Raw genomic sequence first — 23,209 nt, forward strand, 5'->3', positions numbered from 1 at the left:
ATGGCAGTACAGTTCCAAACCAAGGACTCTAACTATAAAACCGGTATGCCCTCAATCACCCACTGTCCTGCATCTCCTATACCCAAGAACAATATAGCAAATCCTCCAACCCCAGAAAGGATTTACTACTCCCATTTTCAAGACCAAGAAATGGAAAGAGCATTTACCTCTCCGTGACTGCAAAGTCAGTTTGAGGAGGGAAAACAGAACTCTCAAGCCCCTGGTTAGCAATCTGTCCACTAGTGCATCTTGTTCTTTGGCTCCAGATCTGTGATCATTCTAAAACAGAAACACAAATAGTTTTATGAATACCAAATATACACAAATGCACATATAATATGAAAAGCAAAATGAGGGCAAGATGAAAGCTGATAAAATTGTTAAAAAACAATATACTTGTTAACAGGTGACATTACTAAATGAGGCATTCCATAAATTCTATCAAGCCAATAAAACACTCACGCTTATTTTTTAGACATTTGCTTAATATATAAAGGATCTGTAATTATCAAAACAGTACCCCAGTGGGGTGCCTGGCTGGTTCAGTTGGTGGAGCATGTGACTCTTGATCTCAGGGTTCTGGGTTTGAGCCCCAAGTTGGGTATAGAGAGTATTTAAAAAAAAAAAAAATCAAATCTTAAAAAAAAAAGTACACCATTATGATCTTGCAAGCAAATAATGGCCCATGTATGTATATTCAAGCTGACAAAAAATTAATTCTTATAGATATAGTAGTAGTCCTTTAACAGTATCATTTCCTTATATTCAGCAAGTAGTGGCTTTACTGATTAAGGTAGTTTACACCACAAGACTGTATTTTTCAGTTTAATAAGATAACTATGGAGAGAGCTTTCACTGACTTGAAATTCCTAGAAGCATAGCAATGAAATACTTTGTTAGCTGACATTTTCCTCCTTAAATTACAAATAAATTAACTGTCAAGCTTCAAGCTTCAGGCAACAGTAGAGTGGAACTTATTAGGAAGGAAAGAAGGAAGGAAGGAAGAAAGAAAGGAAAACTCACAAGTGAAATTAAAGTGCTAAAATTGAGTTAAGAGTTTCCAAACAGGGGCGGCTTGGTGGCTCAGTCGTTAAGCGTCTGCCTTCAGCTCAGGTCATGATCCCAGCCAGGGTCCTGAGATCGAGCCCAGCATCGGGCTCCCTGCTCCGCGGGAAGCCTGCTTCTCCCTCTCCCACTCCCCCTGCTTGTGTTCCTGCTCTCACTATCTCTCTCTGTGAAATAAATAAATAAAATCTTTAAAAAAAAAAAAAAAAGTTTCCGAAAAATCTCGCATATCAGGTAAAACTAGGAGGGAATCCATCTCATAATTAACTAAAGCCCATAAATCACGCTGATATAATATTTTCTTAGATGAAGCTAAAGAAGTCTTCTCTGCTAAGAGGCAATTTACAACTTGAATTGAGGATTAGTATATCTAGTCCAAGAAACACTTTTGTTGTTTTTTTTTTTGGTTTTGTTTTTTTAAAGATTTTATTTATTTGACAGAGAGAGACACAGCGAGAGAGGGAACACAAGCAGGGGGAGTGGGAGAGGGAGAAGCAGAATCCCTGCTGAGCAGGGAGCCCAATGCGGGGCTCGATCCCAGGACCCTGGGATCATGACCTGAGCCCAAGGCAGACGCTTAACGACTGAGCCACTCAGGCACCCCAAGAAACACTTTTGTATTGGAGTCCATATATTGTTACTAGCATGCCTCAAAGGAGATGAGATTTTATGTACCTCAACATTCTAAGGGTGAATAAAAATGAAGATCAAGTATGGAAAAATCACTATTCTTGGTGTATATATTAGCAGTCTATACGCATTGTTCCATCTTTGCACTCAAATACTAATCACTAAGAAAATGCACAAAGATACTGCCAGAGAAGATTTGAAGATAGTGACTAGATAAAGTTTAGGGATGTTTAGAAAAACAAATATGGTATGCCAAATCCACACATCCAATTGCAAACCAGGGTCTTCAAGATTACACATTATTTGCCATTATTGTTCTTTCCAAAGCTGTATGCTCTTTCTCGAAGTATTAAATTATGACAAATTTTAGTTGTTTGAAGAGGGACATGATTTCTAGCAAAAGAGCCTGAAGTCATCTGGGACCAAGACAGGTAAATAGGGTAGATAGATGATCAACTAAATTTCTGGTCTTAAAAAATGAAATGGAGGCTATAAAATGGATGATGGGGAGTGAATTTGACGCCAGCAGCATCCCTAAAGCAAAACAAAACAAAACAGAAAGTCTCTAGAGGAGACTTTTTGCCAGCAGGCACCACTGTGCAAGGCTCTGCCACAGGACTCCTCCTTGAGGCCCTAGTCAGCCACAGGTGGCCTCTGTACTCCCAAAGATCTCCCTCATTTTGCGTGTTGTTTAAAGCAAAATCCTAAAGCTCTTAGAATTGGAATGCATCTTATTCTAAGAATGACTTTTACAACTTCTAAATTTTCTTACGTTGGTTGAATAGACCCCTAAGGATGACTTTTACAATTCCTCTTGAATAAGCAGTATTTTCTTAAGTGGGCAAACATTCCTGTTGTAATCTTTCTCATGTTACTGATTTAAGTAATAAGTTCCTTTGCGTAACCTTATATCCTCAATTTATTCTCTGTAGATTTCATTTTCCAATAAAGTATGAATCCTGGCATACAGGAAATCTCAAAGAATAGCAACTCTGTAGACAAAGTCTATACCATTAAAACAGCATAAATGATATGAAAGACTAAGAAGATGATGACTGCAGAGGGCAGAACTGTAGGAAGAAACAAAACATGGTCTGTGGAGCACAACATTAACCAGGGAAAACAAGCTTTGCTCCTGGATCAATTACAGATCTTCTGGATTTTAATCTTTAACCCGAATAGAGCTTATTTTTATAAGTAAAACAGACTACCTGCCATCCACAATGTCAAAAGGAAAATAAAACCAAAAATCTCAAGAAATGCAAAAAATTACACAAATGGACTAATTTATTAGACAATTAAGCATAGTTCTATTCCCAAATCTAACACTTCATCAACACTACTGCATTTGTTAGTGCAATTTTACTTTTACCAGAGAGGAGGGGGAGAAGGAACGTTTTGTAGGGTTCAAAAAAGAGATGCTGAAAGACTCTCCTATAGAGGCAGATTCCTGCGAAATCCTACAGATTGAGATTACACACAGCAGACCCGACAACTTTGCTTAGCACCAGGCTGTTTTAATTTCCTCATACGCTTAACATAGCTTTTCTTAAAAAAAAAAAAAAAATAAAAAAAGTTAATCAAAACCTTCCTCTCTCCAAAGCAACCGGAGCTGACACATCAACTACTGCACGATACTGTATTAAAGTACTAGAACATTTCAGGAAAATAAGAGAGAAAACTATGGCAATCCAACAGGAAGCTTTTTAATCATTCAAGAAGACAATTAAGGACAGTAAATTTAATATACATGCCCTGTTTAACTTCTTTTACCGCCTATAGGGGACGTAGATTTTTAACTTTCCTAGTTGATTTAAACTCAAAGCATGAAGACTACGTATGCGAATGTTTACTTAATGCTGCACTCTGGGCTACAGGAAGTCAGCTACTAAAGAGTAGTTACATTAGGCGTAGATATTTATAAACCAACTGCAACTAGTGACCCAGGATTCAATTACAACATCAACCCTCGTATTTCAGCGTATGGGCAAATTACCAGTGGAGTCAAGAATAAATTCATTCTGCCCTACTGACGCTTTAGATCGGGTTGCACAATCCCGGGGCAGAACTGCCTTCGTCTAGCCCTAAAGCATCAGGTACTAAATACTGTACTAAGTTAGCGTCGGGACATTTTAAAGCGGGAAGGAAACTCAAGGGTCGCCTAAACCAACTTAGCCAGCCCATAATCCCGAATTCAGGAATTTGTCACGTCACTTGAGATCAGAACGAAATTAAGTTTTGATCCCTTTGAGATCTCTTAGCGCACAAAGTCAGGCTATCACTACAAGGGGAGTCCGACCCTGGCTGTAGAAAAACTACTTGGTGCGGAACTCGAGTCTCTTCCGCCCACCGTGGGGGACCGCACCGGTCAGGTCCAGCGAGGAGCCCCGCCGCGAGTTTGGGGGCGCAGCCGGGCCCGGCGGGGGCGGCGAGCGCGCGTCCCCCCGCCCGCTCAGGCAGCGTCGAGGCGCGAGCAGCTCAGCCAGCCTTGCAGAGGGAGCTCTCGGCAGCTCTGGGGTCCCTCTGCTCGCAGCCGCAGCAGCGCCGCCTGCGCCACTCGGCGGAGACGGAGACCAGCGGCGGCGGCGCGCGGACTGGGAGCGACCGCCGAGCAGCCGACCGGCAGGGGTATGCTCGCAGAGCGGCCGGGTAGGTTCCGGGGACCGGGCAAGCTGGAGGAGGGGCAGCCCGAGAGGCGTCGGCCAGGGCCCGACACCCATACTACACGGAAACCGGGCTGCGCGCGCGGCAGCAGTGGGTCCAGACCCTACAGCAAGGCGGGCGCGGGAGCCGGGACACAGAGATCGCCTTTCGGCTGCGGCCACCCGCCGCGGGAGGGGTGGAGGGCAGAGGGCGGGCCGCGGCCGGGCAATCAGTCGGGCCAAGAGCCGGCCTCGAGGGCAGAGACAAAGGAAGGAAAATGGAGTCGCCGGCGCGCGGGCCTCTGTTGCCGCCGCCGCCGCCGGAGGCCTAGCGCGCCGCCAGGAGGGAGGCCTAGCGGGAGGGTGTGGGGGGGGCGGCCGGGCCGCGGCGGCGACGGGCAATGGCGGCGGCCGCGCCGCAGCAGGGACGGTAGAGGGAGACAAACACCCCCCGGCGGCGGCGCTGGCGCCGGGCTGCAGCCAGCGCCGACCGGAGCGGCCCCATCGTGACACCTAGAGGCGGCCCGCGAAACCTCCTCCACCCCGGGCCCCCTTACCTCCGCGCCACACCCCCTGCAGCGCCCGCTCCGCCGCCGCTCCACCGCTCCGGCCACCCGGCGTCCCCGGCCAGCTCCGCGCACCCGCACCGGCTACCGCCACCGCCGCTGCCGCCAAAGAAGCAGCTCCGCGCACGGTTTAATCGCTCCACAGGCTCGGGCACAAAATGGCGGCGGCGCGGTGCAGTGCGCCTGCGTCGGCGCTGCCGGGGCCGCGGGTGCTGATAAGGGAAGGGACGGGTGGGGGGGCCGGCCGGGCGACGAGTGGAGGGCGGGGGAGGAAAGGTGAGGGGAGGGGTTGGCGCAGGGCAGCATGGGAGGCGGCCCCGGGCGCCAACTTTCAAAAACGGGCGCGATGGCGTCACGGGACGCGCCGCGAGTCGCGTCACGCCGCACGCGCCCTCCCGCGCCCTCGCCCGGTCGCGCGTGGGCTCTGCGGGCGCCGCGACGTCCGGGCTCCCGCTGGGTGGGGCTTCCTGGGCGGAGGCCGCCGCCTCTAGGCTGTACAGGATCCCAGGCTTGTTTGACCTGGTTCTCTAGCCGCAGTCTCCCGCCCTGAACCCGTAAAGGGGGGGTTGGGGGTGGGAGGGAGGGTGTTTGGAGGAAGCGCGCGCCGGGCTAGTTGGTGGAGCAGAGGCGGTTCTTGGGCCGGTCCCCGCCCAAGTCTCCGCCCTAGCCGGGCCGGACCCTCCCTCCCAGCTCCCCACCGCTGCCAGCCACGGTGTTAAGGCCGGGCTGGTCCCCATACACTCCCAGCTCCTCAGAACTGTACAGCGCCCGCGACAGAGAGCGAGAAGGGCTGTCCTTGCCCAGTGGCTTTTGAGGGATCTCTCCGCCTCCTAAAACCGGGTGCAAGAGAAGGCATGGGCTTCCCCTTGGTGTCACCAGGCCACTTCAGCCAAGAAAGGCCGACGGAAGACCAGATTTGATGCTTTTACACGACCATACCGGTCTTTTGCCAAAAGGACTTTCTTATTTGGCGTGATTTAATGCTGTATTTTAAAACGTACATTTCTTGTCTCTGCTCGAGAGTTAAGTTCTCTGTGGGCGGCGCCCTTCAGCCCTTCAGCCTTACAGTGCGGTCGTCCCTCCCCCTCCCCAGGAAGCACCTGCGGATTCTACCCAACCAGCGGTGAAGTTCACCGACCACAGACTGGAAGATGTTCTGGTGACCCAGAGAGGAGAGCCTCTGGTACTTAGGGGAATCTGACTTAGGACTGTATTGTGAACTCCCATACCTTAGATGTCACGGACAACAGACGGACCCAGCATCAAGGAGACAGTTTTTGCTCCATTCAGCTGATTGTTCTATTATGAGGATGCCAGTCCCAATATTGACATTTTCTCGGGGTTTTGTTGAAAAAGGGAATCAGAAATCTAGATTTTTGTAATGTAAAATCTTCAGGTATTTAGGTGTTAGCAACTCAGGCGTTTTTAAACTGTATGAGCTGATTAAACCATGTATATGTGTGTGGGCTATCACTTGGAGGAAAGAGTGAAGAGGAATTCCAAGGCCAGATCCTAGACACTCCAGCATTTAGAAATAGGATAATGGAGAAGGAAACTAAAAGGGGGCAGCCAGGAAGACAGAAAAAAATCCACAAGCGTGTTGAATTTGGAATCCGTGGGCAGAGAAGGTTTCCGTAGGGGGGGAGTGGTCAACTGTGTCTAATGCTGCTGAGAGGTCAACTTGGGCCAGAGACATGGCTTTTGGATTGGTCACCTTGGAATTCAATGGAGAACATCATTGGCGAATTTGGCTTGATTCATGCTGGTAAATCGAGACTTGGACCTTACTAGAATGGGTTGAGAATGAATGGAAAAGTAAGGAAATAGAGACAGCACACGTAGGCAACATGAGAAGTTTTGCTGTGAAGGGAGCAAAGAAATTTAGGGATAACTGTGGAAAGATACGGACTCAAGGGAGGAGATGTTTTAAAAAATGGTAGGGTTCTGGAGCATGTTTATGTGCCATTGGGAGTGATACAGGAGAGAGAAGGCTTGCTTGACCTATATAGGAGTGAAATCCATGAGAGGATATAAGGAAACTAGGAGGACTAACCTTGGATAGGAACAGGATGCTTCCATTGTGATAATGGGTAATAAAGGTGAAGATCGATGCAAATGCTGGTGAGGGTAGGGGGAGCAAGTGTACAACTTTCCTAGTAGGACTGCCTTGGCAGCATTGGGTACCCATTTGAAGTTTGTGATCATGAATTTAAAGTTAAACCAGTTGGCCTAGTATGTGTTTTTTTCCAGCAATATTCAGCTGCTTGGGTACAGACATGCAGGAAAGAGATAATTTGGTTTCTCAACACCAGGGCCCAAGTTTTCTGGTTCCTAATCTCAGGTACTTGCCTTATTAATCACTTATTTAATATTCTAGAAATGTGTGAATATTTGAAAAATTTACATGTGACCCCTTTTTCTAGAAACCAAATGATTCCATTTGTTTCTTATGTATACCCGAGGACTCAAAAATAAAGGCAAACTTAGTGGAAATTACCAGATACCTCTGGAATATTTGCATCTTGCATTTTCTTCAGCCCTCCACCCCAAACACCTCCTGGTATACCTAGAAACTATGTACTGGGAACAAGGCTGACTTGCGCTTAAATTCTTAGCTTCTTTTTCTTTCTGGCACCTTTAATAATCTGATTAATAAACTTTCTGTAAGACTTTACCTCAAACCATCTTCCTTATCTTTAAGAGTAAGCTATAAGAATGTCTTCTAAAGCTTTAATATGGGCAAATATAAGCCAATGTATTTAGATGGAAAAAACTTCAACTATATTTACAATGATATTTACAGCTGCTATGGCCTGAATATTTGTGTGCCTCTCAAAATTCATATTTGAAATCCTAATGCTCAATGTATTAGTAGGTGGCGCCTTTAGGAGGTACCTAAGTCATGAGGGTGGAACCCTCATAAATAGAATAAATGCCTTGTAAAAGAGGCTTAATAGAGATCCCTAGTCCCTTCCACCATGTTAAGGACACAACCAGAAGGCAACGGCTATGAACCAAGAAGAGGGCCTTCATCAGAATGCAATCATGTTGGTACCTTGATCTTGGACTACCCAGCCTCCAGAACTGTGAGCAATAAATTTGTTGTTTATAAGCCACCCAGCCAGTGGTATTTTGTTATAGCAGCCTGAGACAACTATATTTATAACAACTATATCAAGGGCGCCTCGTTGGCTCAGTTAGTAGAGCGTGTGACTCTTGATCTCAGGGTTGTAAGCTGGAGCCCCACACTGGGTGTAGAGATTACTTGCAAGTAAAATCTTTAGGGGTTCCTGGGTGCCTCAGTCAGTTGTGCGTCTGACTCTGGTTTCCGCTCAGGTGGTAATCTCATGAATCCCAAGATCGAGCCTGCACGGGGTTCTATGCTCAGCGCTCAGTGGGAAGTCAGCTTGAAGATTCTCTGCCCCTCCCCCCATGCCTGCTCGCACTCGCTCTCTAATAAATAAATCTTTAAAAAAAAAAACTATCAATTGTATGACCTCTGAAGCATCAGTTAGAAGCCAAGAGTGGGGTCCAAGTGGCCTTGGAGCCTGCTTTCTGAAGACAAAGATCCCAGGTGCTATTCTGACCCAGGGCTGAGAAAATGCTGAGGATCACTAGAAAGGAACAAAAGGAAATGTTTTCTTCTCCCTGTAGGAAACAGGGATATGTCCTGTTTCATGGAATTGACTCCAAAGACCAAGAAATGGAGAGCCAAACCAAAAGGATAGGATGCTTCAGGCTGGACAGAAACAAGCTGAGAGCAAAAAGTAATATGATGAGAGCATGTGAAACCACTGGGAAGATAAAAATAAGGACAGATTTGTTCCCTGCAGTACTACTCCAGACTACCTCACCAATGAGAACTGTGGTGATTTAAAACCACTCTGTGATTTAAGGAAGAATTCTTCTCATGAACTCTAAGGTTTGTAGTCCACAGGAGTCCAGGGCATTATCAGCTGGGGCTGTCAGCTTACCACATGGCAATGTGAAGTCACCACGTTCCAGGATCTGGTCCTCAGCCTCACGGGCAGGACGAGAAATGTAGTCTGTATCGTAAGAGTGTATTTTTTCCTCAGGGACTTGTCAGGTTCACAGGAGCTTGATGGATAAGCAGAGGGCTGCTTTACTAACTGGCAAGTGGACCAGTGTCCTTGTGCTGGCAAAAGGCATGTTCTTTCCCTACAGGAGAGCCTCCTGGGAAGCCAAATTACTAGAAAGCTTGGTGAGCAGTTGATTAGATTAAGAGATGTAAATTATATAACTTAAATGTTTAATATTGCCCTCTCTAGATGCTAGAGTCAGATTGTCCAGGATTTTAATCTTATCTTGGCTCTTTATTAGTTGTGTGATCTTGGGTGAATTATAACAACTGCAGATTTCTTCTCTATGAGATAGGATGATAATTGTACTTCACACAGGATTAAACAAGAAAATGCAAGTAAAGCTCTTGGCATAATTCTAGACACCAGTAATTGTACAAAAAATGTAAATTATTATTATTTTACTGTTATGCTTCTTGTTACCTACCTTCACTCCCAAATCATCCTTCTAGTGGACACTGTCTTTCTAGATTCATTAACAGAATCAGTTACTGACTGGGCTTTCCTTGGCCTAGGAGCCATTCTTTCTGGGAATGGTGTACTTTGTGCTGTAATTCTCAGAAAACAATTCTATTTCCAAGATCTTCCTTGGTTCCCCCTGTTGCCCCATGTAAAGTCTGCTATTATTACGATCCCTTATGTTTTGTTTTGTTTTTGTTTTTGTTTTTAACTCTTTAAGCAAGAAAATCAACAATGGAGGAGAGGTGTTGATTTTCTAAGTAAAAATGGGCAGGAATCTTCTTGCCCACTTTGGGGGTAAGACCTAAAGTTACACCTGAATACCCCTGTTGTGTCTGTATCTATTATGTGAGATAGAATCCAATTTAGCAAACATTTATTGAGTACCTGCTGTTCTAGGCACTGGGGATATAAAAGTGACCCAAAATGTGTTTCCTGTCCTTGAACTCAAAGTTTAACTGGTCAGACTGGTTAAAAAAAAAAAAAAAAAAAAAAAACAGAACAAAACAAAACAAAAAACAATTATTGTGAAAATGGTTATAATGGGAAGAAGTGGATTCACAGATAAAGGAGTAAATCATTCTCTAGGAGTATCTCATTTCAACTGGGTGGTAAAGGATCAGAAGGCATTAACAAGCAAGGCAAAGTCATGTAAGGTGAAAAGGAGCCATAATCAAGAGCATAAAAGGGCACAAGAATGTTGGGAGACAGCAAGTCATTCTACACCATTGAACTAGGGACACTAAACCTTTTTTTTGACACTAAGCCTTACAAGACATTTGGAAAGTTTTCACAGTGTCAAGGGCAACCACTTTCTCCTAACATTTTAAAGACCTGCCCTTTCATATCCTCTCCTACCCAGACCACAAGGATTTTTTTCTTTACTGATGTCTACTTTCTTTAGACCCCTGTAAAAAGCCATGTTTATTTTTTACCTCTTAGCTCAAATTACTGCTTTCTAGAGTCTAAAGGACTTTACCTAGACCTACATCCCACACTGGGGGATGTGCTCTTTTGTTTTCTGTGCTCTAACCTGCATTTTTGAGGCATGCACTGATCACCTTTTAATAATCCATCTCATCGGGGTGCCTGGGTGGCTCAGTCGTTAAGTGTCTGCCTTCGGCTCAGGTCATGATCCCAGAGTCCTGCGATCGAGCCCCGTGCATCGGGCTCCCTGCTCAGCGGGAAGCCTGCTTCTCCCTCTCCCACTCCCCCCTGCTTGTGTTCCTTCTCTCGCTTTGTCTCTCTCTGTCAAATAAATAAATAAATAAAATCTTCAAAAAAAAAAAAAAATCCATCTCATCTGTACGTCTTTCATTTTGCAAAACATCTTCACGTCTGCCCTTTCAGTTGATGTTCACAGCTCCGTTTGAAGAGCCAGACACAGTTTTGTCCTAAACTCAAGAAATGATGTGACTTGCTCAGAGTCGTCCAGTAACTTGTTGGGAAAACCAGAAATGAGTGCTCAGATCTTCCAGCCCCAGCCCCTCTCTTCCAGTTCTTTCAATGGCTGCTCAGAAGTCCTCACTGTCAGAAACATTTCCATTTTTATAGGGATCCTCTAGAGATGATGCTTATTAGCTCACAGTTTGCCTTGGAAGGGCAAGAGGTAGGGGAAAGGAGGTCTATCAGGAAGGCTCTGCATCTCTGCTCCCCTCATGCTCTCCCACATCCCTAAATGTTACGGGATTAGTTTAGAGGAAATGGTTTCTGCCCCTAAAAAAGTTGGACACTATTGCCTTAACTCAAAGGAAGGGCTTTAATTTTGAAAATTTCAGGCATTTGGAAGGCAGATAGCAGAAGTATTTGGACTGATGAATTTTTAATCTAGAAGTATGTTCTGAGCAACTTCTTGAGATAACAGATCAATGCCCATGCTGGGTAATACTGGAGAGAGATGCTGTCCCTAGCCCTCAAGTGCTTTACATTTTGTCTTAGCCTATAGAGGCCAGACTAAACTTCACAAGCATTAGTAGCTAAAAGTCAAGGACGGAGAGGCAAGTATAAGGTATGACTACAGGTGTGGGGGAAACAGATTGGTCACTGAACATCGCAGTAGTCATGTAAGACTTAACAGTAAAGCAAGGATGACTCTCAAGCTTCTGCCTCTAGCCTACGCCCTTATCTTCCTGCCCTGGATCTACATTTCCAGCTTCTTTCTGGTTACTTCCTCCTGGAAGGCTCCCAGGTCACCTTACCGGCCTTGTTACCTCCCAACCTTCTTCTGTTATAAGGGCTGTCCCTTTTTAGTGAATGATATCACCATCCAGCCTTCACCAGGCCAGAAACTTGGGCTTCACTCACCTCCCACATCCTATCATCACCAAACCATTTTTCCATTTTGCTTTTGGAACATCTCTTCACTAGCCTCTCCATCCCCGCTGCCTCCATCTGGCCCAGACTATCAGTCTCCTAACTATGCCTTCAGATGCCTCACTGCTTCCTGCTTCCTCTCTCCACACAACTGCTAGAATGACCTTTCCAAAGACCAGATGTGCTCACAAAATTCCCCTGCTTCAAGCCCACAGATGGGTCTCCAGTGCCCTGGGGGTAAATTCCAAAGCCCACAGCCACTCCACAAGGCCCTATGACAAGCCCCTGCCCAACTCTTCAGCCTCATTTTTTAAGACTTTATTTTTAAGTAATCTCCACACCCAATGTGGGGCTTGAACTCACAACCCCGAGATCAAAAGTTGCACGCTCCACTGACTGAGCCAACAGGTGCCCCTCTTCAGCCTCATTTCTAACGGCTCCCTCTGGCCCCTGTGGATTTAACTTGCTTGCCTCCTCAACCAGTCCAGCCTCAGCTCTCCTTCCCTATATTGTCCCGTGCTCAGGCTTCCATTTTATTCCTTAATTGGGATCCCAGTGTAAAAGTGCATTCTAAAACACTGTGCTTTGTAGGGTACATGGGGGTATTTTGAGTGTCCAGGCTTTTTCTGCATTAAACACAGTAATATATATATATATGGATATAAAATAAATAAATGCAATGGGGTGTGATTAGTACTAGACTAGGGGAAGTGCAGGCTCCCATGACAGGAGCATAGTGGAAGAGCAAGCTCCTGAAGAAATCTGTGATGTCTAGGTTGAAGCCTGTTCATGTGAACAGGCATTAACAAGGCAAGATGAGGTGGGAAGAGTGTACCACGAGGGGCAAGCAAGCCCCGCAAGAAGGCTACAGTGCAGAGCAAGAAGTTAGGTGGCATAACTGAGGCTGGCTTTGTGTCCAGGTTGAGGGGCCTGGACTCTTCCCTAGGAGAAAAGAAAGCCTGTGTGGTGGGTTTTAGAAATCACTCTGATGAACCATGGAGAATGGATGGAAGAAGGATAAGACCAGAGGCAGGAAGCCTTTGAGGGGGCAGTTTTAGTCTCTCAGCGAGAGGTCAACATGTACCGTATCTGAGTGGTGCCCATGGGGATAATAAAGAGTGGACAGAATTTAGAAATATTTAGGGCGATAATTGAGAGGATTCTGGTGGCTGGGATGAGAGGACAGATTGTGTGGCTGGGTAGTTGGTAACCTCAAGAGACCTGGGGGAGAAATAGGTTTTGAGATACTGAGTTTGATTTCGAGCATGCTGAATTTGAAACACCTTGGCTATTCAAAAGGAGGTGTCCAGTCAGCAGTTGGACATGGGAGTGGGGAGAGAGCCATGTGAATCATTGGCATACATATAGATGGAGCCAGAGAAACAGATGAATGTGTTTCAAGAGAGAACAGGAAAGGGCCTGGAACGGAATCCTGTGGAGTGATGTTTGTAAGAGGATGCTTGAGGAGGAGGTGGCAGAGAAGGCTGTAAGGAGATTCAGAGGATATAGCTAGAAACGTACATGTTAGCCATAGCAATTCAGCTACTTATTCGGTGGCTCTAAGTCAGCATTTTTTTAAAAAGATTCTATTTATTTATTTGAGAGAGAAAGAGAGGGAAAGGGAGCATGACCAGGGGGAAGGACAGAGGGAGAAGCAGACTCCTCACTGAGCAGGGAGCCCAAAGCTTGATCCCAGGCCCCTGGGATCATGACCTGAGCTGAAAGCAGACGCTTAACTGGCTGAGCCACCCAGGCACCCCTAAGTCAGCATTCACTGGGAGTCCATATGGCCTGAGTGTATTCAGAGACAAGCGAGACTTTACTGTTGACATCAAACTCAAATGTGGCCACCACCACGTTGCAACCTTCTGAAAAGAGGCCCCTCTCTTGCAGGCCAATGACCGTCTTATTTTCTAAATGATAGACTGTTTTTCCATAGCTGGAGTCCTTACCAAGCTCACTCTTCCGTATTACCCAGGCCCAGAAGATCGGGGTCCGGCAGCTGAGCCACGATGGGCAGATGGCCTGAATAGGACACTCCAGGGCTGTCTGGGGGTGGGGGCAGGGGGAGGGGGAGGGAGCATGTCATATGCCTAGGGTTCAGCAAATTGTACCCACGCACCATGCACAGAAACACACAAGGAAGGCACCCCCACTCTGTGGGTGAGACAAAGAAGCAGTCCTTTTCCCACGTGCCAACCCATCTGCTTCTTTGCCTTCCCAAACATGCCTTTTTTTCCTTTCTTCTTTTTTTTTTTTTGGTTCTCTACAGCTTTGAAAACACGAGGAAGAAGAGTGGGAGACAGGAGAAAAGGTAAGATTGGAAGAGGAAAGGGGAGGAGAAACGGGAGGCCCCCGTGACCACCAATACAATAAACTGTGTCCTGGACTACCACAGCCTGGTCCCTTTTTTGCAATGCAGACTTATGTTATGGTCCAGGGAGAGCCCCAACGATGATGGCTAAGGCGTGGCTGTGGTCTTGATGGCCTTGATTGACGGGGTGCTCCTCCGTGTGTCACACTTCCTCTTCCTCACAGAGCCTGGCACAGGCTCCACAGGACACCTGGGCATAGGCTTTCCCTGCCCTGGTGCCTTTGACTCCTGATGGTGTCACCAGCCCCCCACTCCCATCACCTGGGGCAGCAGGAATGAGTGCCTCCCTGAACCTTGAGGTGGTGGCAGATAAGGCCGCAAGGAAATTCAGAGGATATAGCTAGAAACGTACATGCTAGCCGTAGCAATTCAGCTACTTATTCAGTGGCTGCAGCGTAGGAGGTAGGGGGAGTGCCCTATGGGAAGCACTTGTGAGGCTGTGTGTGTGTTGGGAGAGGGGAGGGTACAAGAGGGAGGATGGGTTCTCCCTGCCCTCCACTACCTCACAGACGTGGGCCTAAGTGTAGGAGGCCATTCAGCCTGACCTCAAGGCATTGAGGGAGGGGGTCTGAGTGGCTTGTTCTGGGCTCGATCCGCATAACCCTGAGCTAAGTAGGCTTGATGAGGCAAAGGCCGGACACTCTTCTTGCCTTGGCATTGACAGTCCTTCACCGGTACCTGGCTTTGCTCATGGTGTCTTCTTTCTGGCTCCTGACCCTCACACCCACCCTCAGCTAGAGCTGAATACTAGGCTCTGGTCTTAGGCCTCTCCTTGTAGAGGACAGAGAGGGGCCCTATCCTTTCTCAGCACTGGAAAGCAGGCCATTCAGATTTTTGGTGACAGCCCCATTTGACCTCTGGCTGGGATATTTTTCCATCCTCTACATCTTGCCCAGGCCCTGTCCTCTCCTGTGGATTGAGCCGTGAGCTCGTGATGGCCCCGTCACCCCTGTCTGCACTTTCCCAGGACCTGGTCAGCCAGTGTTCACTTCCTCTTTCCCCACCACACAGGCCATGCACGCTTCAAATCCAAGTCGACAGTCCTGCCCTACCAGTGGGCCTCTTGTGGGGCCGCAGGCCTGAGGGGCTCCTTGGGGTGGTTCTGGGACTGCAACCTTCCTGCAGGGGCCCTTGGGGCAGGCCCAAGCTGTAGCCAACTTTGGGTGCTGGTTTGGTCTCCATGACTTGTTTGCTTTCTCCATCCCCTGCCACTCTAGCCGACCACCCAAAAAGCTGAGCTGCACATCGTCCCCCATCCCCTCCATGCCACCCTTCGTAGTTACAGAGGGAACACAGCACTGTGCCGGTGCGCTGAGGGTGTCTACCCGCCCCCACCCCCACCTCAGCCCCGACTCTTCTGGAATGAGCCACCTGCTTCCACACACAGGTGTTTCCTGTGCTCCTTCCTGTTGGCCGTTTTTCTGCTCAGCTTGGCTTCCCCAGCAGGTGGTTAAAGGCCCAGCCAAACCTCCTCATACACAGCGCTAAAACACTGGGGAGCAGGGCTCCCTGGGGATCTGGGTCACCTCCCCCCCCAGCCTCCCCGGTGCGGGGGGGGCTGTCGGCACCTCATTGGCTCCTCTTGAGTGCAGGTGCGCACACTCTCCCCAGTGTGTCCCACTTGTGTGCTGACACCACGTGCACTGAGACACCAGAGTGGGCTCCGGGAGTAGGGAGGGCCTGTTTTCCTTGCCCCTGGATAATAATGAAAGCTCGGAGGGAGAGGGGAAGGGTAGAGAGCCTGTTTGTCCAGCCTTGAGTGTGGGCCCCCTCCAGCCCTCTTTGGAACAGGCCTGCCACCCTGAAATCCCATCCCCGCCGCCCCCCTGCCCCCCATTGAATTCTTAACCTTCTGGGGTTAACACACTCACGTGCCAGGCAGCTCTGGGAAGAGGTGAGCCCTCTCCCTGGAGCCCTGCTTCCTGAAGCAGCAGTCTGCCCGCTGTCGGGGGTGGGGAGCTCAGGGTTCAGTCAGGTTTGTTATTACAGAGAAAAGAGGCAGCTTGGGGAGAGAAAAAACTTGCTGTTTAGGGTCACGGGGGCAGCTACTCGCGTTTCCTGCTTCCCAGGCCCCAGCTCTCCCCCTCTGCAAGGATCTCCCCTTTCTTCCTATCCAGCCCTCCAGGAGCTCCTTGCTCTCAGCTCAGCCACCTTGGTAGGAAGCTGCTGTTGCTGAGGGAAGACCCAGAAGCCTGGCGTTCCCTGATGGGGTTCTGCTGCCCCCTTCTGGCCAGAAGCTCCAGTCTTCCCCACGCTCGTTGCGGCCGGCGTCGTCTGCCTCCAGGCCACCTGGAGCTAGCTGCCAGGGAGCCGTTCCCAGGACTGGCACCTCTGGGCTTTCTCTGGGCCAGCTCCACAGTTTGGCTGCAGCCTGGGCCCATAGCTTCCAGGCCCAGGGCACCCCCGGTCTCCAGACAGGGCCTCGTCAGCAACACCCAACCACCTTCTTCCTCTGCTCTCTTTCCCAACCCCAGTTCCAGCCTCTGGGCTCTCTTCTGCCTGAATTTCCAGGGCCACAGCACATGCCATTGTCACAGCTGGGGGTGCAGATACACTAGTGTCAGGAAGCGCCAGAGCCAGAGGGTCAGGGCGCACCAGGCCAGGCCATGTAGGAAAGGCATTTTGCTTTTTTATTTTCTGTAAAACTCTGTAAATAAAATATAAAACCAAGGGGTGTGGTGGGACACTGATTCGTGGCAAGTGTGCTGAGCCGAGGCTGGGAGGCACCTGACTGCAGGCACTGACCGCCAACCCACGGGCAACGGGAGAATATATTAGATTTTCACTGATGGGAATCTGGGGGGAGAGGTGTCTGGAGCCAGCCCTCACCCTCCCTGCCAGTGCCTGATAAGCCCTGAAGGTGAGGGGAGGGGGCCCCGGGAGCCAGCGGGGAGGGAATTTAGAATGCCGTGCTGGCCATGCTGCCAGGCCCAAAGATGCGGGGCAGGGCGTCCAGTGATTCCTCCAGCCGTCGGTGGGCAGACTGCCCCTCTTCCCCTGTAACAGGGAAGGATGGGGTCAGGAGTGATCCTAGCCCATCTCGGCCCTCCCATCCCTGACTCCATCTCACTCCAGCTCCCATCAGCCGAAATGTTCCCAAACTCGACTTGACCCCTGTCTCCCATCTCCTGGCCTCACCACACTGTTGCAGGCTCTGCCGAGCAGCCTCCCTCACGGCTTCTGTGTCCGTTTGGCACAGGTACACCAGGGGCTCAATGCCCTCAGGAGCCTACCAGGGAGAGAGCATTGAGGTGGGCCCCGTGGAGCAGGTGGGAAAGGCCCAGGGCCCAGGGCCGAGGGAGCCTCGGGGGGCGTGGAGCGGGGCTGGGTCGGCAGGGCTTACCTTGATGCAGCCCAGCGCCAGGCAGCCAGCCACTCTCGTCTGTACGTCCTCGTCCTCGAGCTGGCCCAGGAAGCACAGCAGGGCCTGGGTAAGGGTGGGAGCGCAGACTTAGCCAGACGCTGGGAGCCTGGGGCCCCAGCCTTTGCCTCAAGGAAGGCCTGCCTGCCTCTCACCCGTTCCCGAAAGACAGGGCCCAGTGACAGGCTCCGCAGCTGGGTGCTGACAGCAGCCATGACCTTGTTGTTGCCATGGACCAGCAGGGAGCTGAGGGCCCGAAGCCCATCCTTTCGCAGCCGCCCCTCGGGCGCCAACCTCAGGGCCTTCAGCACAACAGCTTGGTCATCTGAGTTCAAATTCCGCACCAGTAACACTGAAAGAAAGGGAGGGGTGGGACAAGGTGGAGCCTCGTGGGGTGGGGTCCTTTGCACACTCATGCTCTCATCCACACTTCAGACCCACCCACAGGGTCAGGCCGCTTTGTGATCAGGGCCTCTGCCTCACCCTCCTCAGCGGTTTCAGTCACATAGGCCTCCATGGAGGGGCTATCCAAGGCTTCGACGTAACTCCAGAACTGGAAGACTGTGAACTGCTCTCCAGGGCCTGGCTGGGGCCTCCTGGGCAGCTTCTGCCCCAGGGCATCCTCCAGGAACTTGGCACACACTGTGGGAGGCAGTGCGCAGGCCTCAGGGTTTGGATGGACCCAGGCCCTTACAGGGAAGAATGCTCCCATCCCAGGTTCAGGTCCAGGGGCGCGCTGTCCAAACCCTACCCTTCTGGGTCCTTCTGTGCAAAGGAAATAGCCTACACTAGTTCTTCCTAGTGCTCAGCTCAGCAGGTCTGTATGGGTTGACCTGGCTTTTCCTGAGGTCCCGTCACTGGGGATCCGAGAAAGGAGGAAGAGGGGGCAGGTAGGCAGCCCACTTACCAGCCTCAGCTAGCCCCGGCTGGCGCAGGGAGAGACGGGCACCGTACTGATTGCAGAAGGTGAGGAGCACTCGCTCCACAGGGCAGATGAAGGGGCTGAGTCCCTCTGTGCACTGGTCCCAGAAGGTCAGGAAGCCGGGCCGGGAGGCTGAGAACTGCACCACTATGCGGAGGTGTAGATGAGCATCAGCAACCGAACAGGCAGATGGGCATGTAGATGGGGCTGGGTAAGGGAGGAGCTTCGGGGCAGACAGGGCCTTTACCTTCCTGCGCAGAGGTGGCAGGGATTTCCCATCGCCTGCTAAGCTCACATACGGCCTCCAGCACTCTGGCCTCCCTCAGCAGCCGCTCCAGGGCCCATGCCTCCTGGCAGCGCAGGGGCCCAAATGTGCCCAGTTTCTGGAGAATAGGGGTGGCCAAGCAACTAAGACCTCAGGATAAAGACTGGGGAGGGTGGAGCCCAGGGACTACAAGTCGCAGCATGCATGGAGAGGGGGTGGGTAGCCAGAGTACGGGAGGTGTTCCACTCAGCAAGAGCCAAATGCTAGGGCCCTGGGGGCAGTGGGGAGTGGAAGTCGGAGGAGGTATGGAGGGCCAGGATGGAAGTGCAGGGCTCCCTGGAATAAGGGGCTATGAAAGGAGGGTGTGGGGAATACCACTAGCCTCACCAGCAGGAGGCAGCTGCAGTGGTACAGGTGCTGGACCAAGGCAGCGTCCAGGGCTGCACAGTCCGTGCTGAGGGGGCGGGCACTGGGCAAGTCGAGGCTGTCCTCAGCCCCAGGCTCCAGGCTGTTTGGGGGCCTGAGAGAAAAATGGGGTCAATCACCCTAGGAGCACGCATCACCATGTGGTCACCAGTGTACTTTTATTAAAGTCACCCCATCCCAGAATGGAACAACAGACGATGCACAGACAACAGACAATGGTTAAGTTCATGGAGGACTTCCGGAAGGAGGAAGGGACTAGGACCAGCAGGTGGTAGTGGGGATCTCCAGGGTCCGTCTGCCTTTTACCTCCTCCAGCTACAACCGCTGGGACTTCTGGGGCTGGGACGGGTGGGAGTAGGGTTGCAGGCGGGATGGTCTACGCAATGTGGACTGCAAGGAGTTATGGCCCAAAGAGTGCAGGGCACAGGGCCCTAACTTGGGCAGCAGCAGAGGGAGGAGGGGCTGGGCACAACCCTCAACCAGGATTTGGCAAAGGCCCCTCTGGGACAGGGAGCCACGGGGCTGGGTTCTCTGGGAAAGCCTAGGTTGAGACAGAGGGGGTTGATGCTGGGGGACCCAGGATGCATGGGGAGGCAGTGAAAGGGCTTGTCCATAGGGTAGATCCAAGGTGAGACCAGGGGAAAGAGGAGCTGGAGCAACATGAGCTGATGGGGACCAGCAGGAGAGGCAGGCATTGCGGGGACCAGAAGGAGGGAGGTCAGAAGTACTGGGGACACAGGTAGGGTTAGAAACAGGCATCAAGGACACACAAGGACTACACAGGGTGGGGGTGAATACAGATGCACCTGCTGGCAGGTGCATCCCCTTCTGCCCACCTCCAGTCTTGCTGCTCTCCTTGTTGCTCTACCTGGCCCCACCTCTCCTATTCCCCCCTCCTGGCCTTTCTCCTTCCCCTGGCACTCAGCTTACCTCTGCCCCCTCACTTGGCCCCCCTCACCTGTCTCCAGGACCATCCATGTCTTCATCTTCATCCTCGTTGAGGAAGCTGAAGCTCTCCAGGGCATGTTCCACAGTGATACTAAGGCTGGAGGCCCGGCTGCGAGTCAGGCCTTGTCTCTGCTGGGGTCATGAAGGGAGTCAGTGCCACCACCCACTGCCTGATTGCCCTCCCTGTGCTGCTGCAGCCCACCCGCCCGCCTCACCATGAGCAGACTCTCCAGCCGGGTCACCTCCTGCTCCAGGCCCTGCAGCTCAGGGAACTGGCCACGATAGTCATCCAGAGCAGCCATTAGGGCCCCCAGGGCCTCTTCCAGCCTCCTATCCCCAGCCCCTCCAGCTGCCCCTGGAACTGAGGCTGGGGTGGCCACGGCCGGGCTAAGGTCTAAATGCTGGGGCACAGGGGCTAGAGGTGAGGGAGGGGGACTTGGGCTCCGAAGGATGGGCTCTGGGGGGTCTGGGGAAGGACTTGTGAGGGGTTCCCAACTGGATGAGGCGGGACTTGGGTAGGAGGTACTGGGGGCTGTGGGGTCTGCCTGAGTGCAAGGAGTGGAGGCTGGGTAGCTGCAGGACAGGGTGTGGGTACCTGGGAGGGTGGGGTCTGTGTTTGTAGAGGGGCTAGGAAGTTCGGCATGGTCTAGACAAGTGGAAGAGCTTACAGTTAGAAGGGTGGGGCTTGTGACAGGATGGGTGGGGCTCCTGGTGGTCTGGACTGGGCCCTTAGCTTTGCGGGTAGGGCTTGTAGCAGTTTGAGTTGACATCCTGGCTTTGTGAGTAGGGCTTGTAGTGGTATGTGGGGTGCATGCAATAGTATTGGGGGGGCTTGTGGTAGTGTGGGTGGGGCTTGCAGTGGCATGGGTGGGGCTTGTAGTGGCATGAGTGAGGCTTCCTGTTGTGTGGGTGGGGCTTGCAGTGGCATGGGTGGGGCTTGCTGTAGTGTGGGTGGGGCTTGCAGTGGCACAGGTGGGGCTTGCTGTAGTGTGGGTGGGGCTTGTAGTGGCATGGGTGGGGCTTGCAGTGGCATGGGTCAGGCTTGCGGCAGTGTGGACAGGGCTTGTGATAGTCTGGACGGGGCCTGTAGTATTGGGGGTAGGACCTACAGTAGTGAGGGCGGAAAGCATTGCTTCGTCAGTGGGTCTTGTGGTGGTCTGGACTGGGGTTGTGGTACTGGGGGCAGAGCCTGTAGTTGAGGGGGTACAGACTGTGGGCTTGTGGGTGGAACCTGTGGTAGTGTGAGTGGCGCTTGGAGCACTGTGGCTAGGGCTAATGGCATTATAGGTTGAGCCTGTAGTGGCGTGCGCGGGGCCTGGCAGTTCAGAAGAGCTAGAGTCTGTGACCTTGTGAAGCAAGTCTAGATGTGCAGACAGGGCAGGATCTGTAGATGTGTGGGCAGGGCCTGTTGTACTGAGGGTGGGGCTAATGGCAGAATGGCAAGGGTCCACAGCAGGAGGGACAGGACCAGGTTGCTCCCCATGGGTGGGATCTGGGTGTGCAGGCAGGCTAGGTCCCTGAGCTAGATTTTCTAGACCCAAAGCCTCCACTGAAGCCTCAGCCAAGACAGCATCCACACTGGCCTCACTGATGTGGCTCAGAGTCCGGCTGTAGGGTGCATGCCCATTGGCCAGGGCTGGGGCCATGGCGCCCTCTTCATCCATGGGCCTAGAGGTGGGGGTCTCAGGCCTACGGAAGGCGACTTGAATGGGCAGAGGTTCAGGCTGCTGCACCAGAGGCCTGGAGGCTGAAGAGTGGCGGGCAGTGCCTGAAAGCTGGGGGCTGGATGAGTCGTCTGAAGATTCAGATGATAGGGACCATGCTGTCCCATTCTCTAGCTCCTCCTGCCGCCTCAGCATATTCTGGGAGAGAGGAAAGGGCATTTCAGGACCACCCCAGGGAGCCCCTGGGGGATGGTGGGGCCTAAGCCTGGCCTGTGACTCACGTAAAAGGCCTGTTCCCGAAGTGAGGGTGTGTCTGGTGGGCTCTGGCTATAGGTGGAGAAGCGCTTGGTGACTGTGGAGGCCTTATTGACAGTGGAAGCGGTTGAGGGCTGGTCATCCTTGTCGAAGGGGCTGGGGAAGGAAGAGGCTGTTAGCAGGTGCCACAGGCCCCCTGGACCTGTCCCCAAGCCACTCAGCAACACCAACCTCCATGTGACTTCCAAGCTGAGCTTGATGGTGCCAAGGTCATTGATGTCCACAGCCACAACTTGGGGCAGGGCAGCAAACAGGTCCTTGGTCTCACAGGAGACACTGCCTACAACCACGTGGTTGGCCAGACCCTTCAGTTCTGTTACCTGTAGCCAAGAATGCATCATGAGGTCACAAGGGTATAGGGGTCATGAGGTTGTGAGAGTAGAGACGTCTGAATATGCATAGGGGTTATATGACAGTCAAAGGGTCACGGGGCCATGAGAAGGTTGCAGGGATTGGAATTTTCTGAGTGACGGGGCCATGGAAGATTAAAGCAGCCTGGGAGCATGGGGATCACAGAGGACCGAGTTTGGAGGGTAACTGAGGTCATGGGGGTCACAGCCTCATGGGGGTTCAGGGGGTCCAATATTCACAAGATTAAAAGAGAGAAAATCATGGAGTCATGAAGGTCATGGGGGTCACATATTCACAGATGAGTCACAGGATCACGTTGCCCTGTGGTCCTGGGCAGATACATCACCTTGATGGACAGGAATTCCGTGAGCAGAGGAAGAAAGACGGTTTCCTCACTGTCCCACACCTGCTTTCCGCTACCCTCAATTCGGCCCCGTAGTTTCCAGCGCTGCCGCCCATATTTCATGCAGATCTAGGTGAACAGGCAGGATGACGCAGCCCTGGGTGTTGCGACCCTCCCATCCCAGCCCTTCACTGCACATTCTCATACCTCATACTGATCGCCCACACACAGCCTGGCGAAGCCAGCCAGCCCTGGGAATTGGGGGAGAAGGAGATGAGCCATGTTGAGGGGTCCCAGGCACACAATTCCCTCTCCCCACCACCAGTCTGCTCCCATCACTTAGTACCTTTCATCCGGAGATGGAACTCGCCCAGCTGTGCCTCTAGCTCACTCTCCAGCAGACACATGCTCTGAGAGGGGTGGTCAAGGACAAGAGGGGGTCAAGAACCAGGCCCCCCTCACCAG

General features: G+C 51.4%; 3 protein-coding genes across 12 annotated transcripts in view; 1 reads left to right on the plus strand and 2 right to left on the minus strand.

Annotated features, from left to right (window-relative positions):
- CTCF (CCCTC-binding factor) overlaps positions 1–5,101 on the minus strand; it is a 47,670-nt gene extending 42,569 nt beyond the window's left edge. For 3 of the 6 annotated variants that reach the window (XM_078063635.1, XM_036115059.2, XM_078063634.1), the window contains exons 1-2: positions 4,895–5,100; positions 168–279 (exon numbers count right to left, since the gene is read on the minus strand). The gene's annotated coding sequence lies outside the window, so the exon portion shown is untranslated. Of the gene's footprint in view, positions 1–167; positions 280–4,894 lie in introns of all 6 variants that reach the window. The other 3 variants (XM_036115061.2, XM_078063636.1, XM_078063637.1) reach the window with 2 other exon arrangements.
- Positions 1–16,819, plus strand: LOC144380307 (uncharacterized). Its single transcript, XM_078063535.1, has 4 exons — positions 1–43; positions 3,948–4,344; positions 14,048–14,089; positions 16,267–16,819. The coding sequence occupies exons 1-4, from the start codon at positions 1–3 to the stop codon at positions 16,790–16,792; spliced, it is 1,008 nt and encodes a 335-aa protein (XP_077919661.1). The 3' UTR covers positions 16,793–16,819.
- The window catches only part of RIPOR1 (RHO family interacting cell polarization regulator 1), a 16,285-nt gene continuing 9,834 nt past the window's right edge, over positions 16,759–23,209 (minus strand). For 4 of the 5 annotated variants that reach the window (XM_036115049.2, XM_036115048.2, XM_036115046.2 and 1 more), the window contains 15 exons: positions 23,091–23,154; positions 22,952–22,995; positions 22,748–22,873; positions 22,222–22,370; positions 22,017–22,146; positions 20,287–21,933; positions 20,082–20,203; positions 19,085–19,217; positions 18,680–18,815; positions 18,418–18,579; positions 17,994–18,152; positions 17,666–17,862; positions 17,493–17,576; positions 17,288–17,378; positions 16,759–17,146 (listed from right to left, as the gene is read on the minus strand). In XM_036115049.2, coding sequence (XP_035970942.1) covers positions 17,049–17,146; positions 17,288–17,378; positions 17,493–17,576; positions 17,666–17,862; positions 17,994–18,152; positions 18,418–18,579; positions 18,680–18,815; positions 19,085–19,217; positions 20,082–20,203; positions 20,287–21,933; positions 22,017–22,146; positions 22,222–22,370; positions 22,748–22,873; positions 22,952–22,995; positions 23,091–23,154 — 3,342 coding nt within the window. In that variant the 3' untranslated portion in view covers positions 16,759–17,048. The remainder of the gene's footprint in view (positions 17,147–17,287; positions 17,379–17,492; positions 17,577–17,665; positions 17,863–17,993; positions 18,153–18,417; positions 18,580–18,679; positions 18,816–19,084; positions 19,218–20,081; positions 20,204–20,286; positions 21,934–22,016; positions 22,147–22,221; positions 22,371–22,747; positions 22,874–22,951; positions 22,996–23,090; positions 23,155–23,209) is intronic. The other variant, XM_036115047.2, reaches the window with a different exon arrangement.

The sequence above is a fragment of the Halichoerus grypus genome, chromosome 15, assembly GCF_964656455.1.
Source record: "Halichoerus grypus chromosome 15, mHalGry1.hap1.1, whole genome shotgun sequence".
In the NCBI taxonomy this organism is placed as follows: Eukaryota; Metazoa; Chordata; class Mammalia; order Carnivora; family Phocidae; genus Halichoerus; species Halichoerus grypus.